Here is a 3,043-nt window from a genome sequence, read left to right as displayed (position 1 = left end):
AGTTGTTTAATTTTCTCATAGTTATAGATTATAGATTAAATAGATGCCTATCTTTGCTTACTCGTGGAAGCTATTGAACCCACGAGACCTCTCATAGTTACTTGCCAATAAAGTGTACAGTCATCTAATTATATTTCAATTTGAAAGCATTACCTTAATTACATTTCAATTTGAAAGCACCATCCGGGGGAAAAAAATCATTATTATTAGGCCCCGTTCTTTTCGCTGATTTGAGTTTAGAATTCGAGTTTTGCTACAGTAAAAAACTCTCAGAAACAGTCACATCTAACTTTTTTATTACAGTAAAAAGCTCTCACACAACATCACATCTCAACTCGAATTAAAAACTTGAATTAGCGAACCGAACGGGCCCACCATTCATTTCACCAATTCGAGTTTAAAATTTAAGGGCATGTTCTTTTGTCAAAAAAAGACAATTTGAGTTACAACTTTATTCAAGTTCACGTTCTTTTAAGTTTTAACTTTATTCAACTTTATTCAAGTTACAACTTCAACTCAAGTTATAACTCAAATTCAACTCAAAAACTACACTCAAGTTACACTCTAAAAGAACAACCTCTAAGTTTTGTTACAGTAAAAAGCCTCAGAAGCAGTTACATTTAATTTTTTTACTATAATAAAAAATTTTCACATAAAATTACATCTCAACTCGAATCAACGAATTAAACAGACCTTTAAACAATTAGCTAAAAAGTATTTTGACTTGTATTTTCTCAAAAACTCAAAAGTGCTTTTGAATATTAGTACTCACTCCCTGGCTCGTGCCTCGCAGCGGATGGAGTCAAGTTCAAACCTACGAGTCGTGGTGATAATGACAGTTGGCCTACCTTTTCCTAGGCCTACGCTTGTTGAAGATCCCTAACTTTTCTCTTTTTTGTGTAAAAGACCCCTAATCGATTTTTTTTTTTTTTAAGAAAACACAACGGCAATTTTCTAGGCATCATGATTAGTAAAAATTTACAGTAATCTATAAACAACAAATAAACAAGTAAACAATGTCAAATTACTGGCCAAATTGAATTAAACCAGCATTATTGGCCCTTTTGAAATAAATATTACTTGGGATTTACAATCATTTTATATATTTTGAAAACACATTTTCTCAAATTTAAAAAAAAAAAAAAAAAAGATGCAACAAAAGGTCATAATAGTGACCCTATGAAACATGATCACAGAATTAGGAACCAAAATTGTGACCCTCTGTTCAAGTTAAGATTGTTATTCAAGTAGATGCACATCTCTTGTCAGAAAAGGTCCTTTCCGCCGTTCTCCCACCGGACTGGCTAGGCGGCTTGCTACCGCTAGCCCCGACTTTTCTTTCAACAATCCTCTGCATGATCCTGATGGGAATTCCACCCAAATCGAAGTCTTCTTTCAAAGACTTTGTCAAGAACCTAATGTCTGTATCCGAAAGACGTGTTTTGCCGCTCACAAAGGCGATGAAAGTAGGCGGTCGGGATTTCACCTGCGTAAAGTACTTGACCTTAGGTTGTGCAGCCTGATCTTTCCAAGAATGCCTACTCATAACCTGGCCAAACAGGGTAGATATGAGAAAGCGACAGAGAGAGAAAGTAGAGACTTTACTGCACAATAAACCATCTTAACTTTGGATAAAAGAAATGAAAAGAGTATCATCAACTGATAAAAACCGACCTTACGCAACCAACGGTTAAGACGAGCTGTGGGCAATCTTAAACACCATTTCTCATATGTATCGACGACCTGCCGCATTACAGCTATCCTGCCCTTTCCCTCCACTGCTGCTATAAATACAACAGGTATTCCCGTCACCTGTTCACAAAACCGTTTCAAGTGTTGACGCTAGACAATCTTTGACATGATTTTTAACCTTAAAAATAATGGAAAAGAAAGGGAGAGAGATGAATAATTGAACCATTTTGCTTTCTTTTCTGCACATCCACAATTTTGTTTCACTTACATGTTCTCTCCCTTCACGTCTTCTAAAATCATAAAGCAAAAGTACTAAATACCAGGTAAAGAAAGCTAAGATCTTTTATTAATTTATGTGAGTAAAGTACAAGAATTTATAATGGATTGTGGGCGAGTGAATTGAAGTGGAAAACCCAATCCCCAAGGAAAGAACGATTGATTTGTTACAAATCTTATTGTTCTATGCTTCTCTCTAATGCTTTAGGTGATTGAATTTCAACTTCTTTGTGTTCCCTCTTTCTTGTTTGTTCTCTTGTTGTCGTTCATCGATAAAGCAAAGAGCATGGGGGGTATTTATAGTGGGGCTGGAGAGGTAACAAAAAAACCTTTCTTTCTATGGGTTCCCATTAGAGTGGGCAAATTAGGAAATCCTCCAATCCACTCCCTTTAGTTGGTTTCCCACGATCCTCTTTCATACCGTGAGTTGTCCGTTTACCACCATATTAGTCTAGACCTGGAGCTTTCTTTGTTGGATACCGTGAGTGATCTTCAAATGTTTGTCCAAATACCGTAAGTGTGCGCAAAAAAAAATCCTTTTTTTTGACATTATGGATGAGCATTATTCTCTTCCAAATACCGTGATTGCAGCCCTCATGTTAATTTAATTAATAAAATCTTTTCATAGTGATTGACATTGAACCTCCCTTTTTCATATATATATATATATTTCTCTTATTTCTCATATGGTTCATGCGCTAAAAACAAAAACAATAAACAAAAAACAAAAAACAAAAAAGCTTTCTCACACCAACATTTAGTCCCCCCCATAAAGGAAAAAAAAAAAATTTTCCTTTATGCACCTACTCACTTCTTATAAATAGCAATAAGTCTTTCCATTCTGAGCTTAATGTTCTAACCAGTAGGCTTTCTCAACAACCCATCTACTCTTTTTTTTTACACTTTTTCTGTCTTAAAAATGTCTTCCCAAAGTGGCACTATTTCACCAATGTCTTCTTGACTTTGATGATCGTTTCCGCCCTCCCACTACTTTTGCCTCCTAATCCTTTAGACCACATCAATAATCTGACAAAAAAACTCCATGATATAGAAATGATCATCAAAGTCAGAAGAC

The 3,043-nt window shown here is 35.4% G+C and overlaps 1 protein-coding gene across 1 annotated transcript in view; it reads right to left on the bottom strand.

The window, feature by feature from the left end:
- Positions 1–1,164: 1,164 nt before the first annotated feature.
- Positions 1,165–3,043, bottom strand: part of LOC21399531 (GTPase Der) — a 10,881-nt gene continuing 9,002 nt past the window's right edge. Inside the window, exons 8-9 of the mRNA XM_024173293.1 lie at positions 1,675–1,812; positions 1,165–1,549 (exon numbers count right to left, since the gene is read on the bottom strand). Of these exons, the coding sequence (XP_024029061.1) occupies positions 1,244–1,549; positions 1,675–1,812 (444 nt within the window). The 3' untranslated portion in view covers positions 1,165–1,243. The remainder of the gene's footprint in view (positions 1,550–1,674; positions 1,813–3,043) is intronic.

Source organism: Morus notabilis, unplaced genomic scaffold (genome assembly GCF_000414095.1).
Source record: "Morus notabilis unplaced genomic scaffold, ASM41409v2 Scaffold1225, whole genome shotgun sequence".
Lineage (NCBI taxonomy): Eukaryota > Viridiplantae > Streptophyta > Magnoliopsida > Rosales > Moraceae > Morus > Morus notabilis.
The sequence above is the reverse complement of the archived record's forward strand: the minus strand, read 5'-3'. Positions and strand labels throughout refer to the sequence as shown.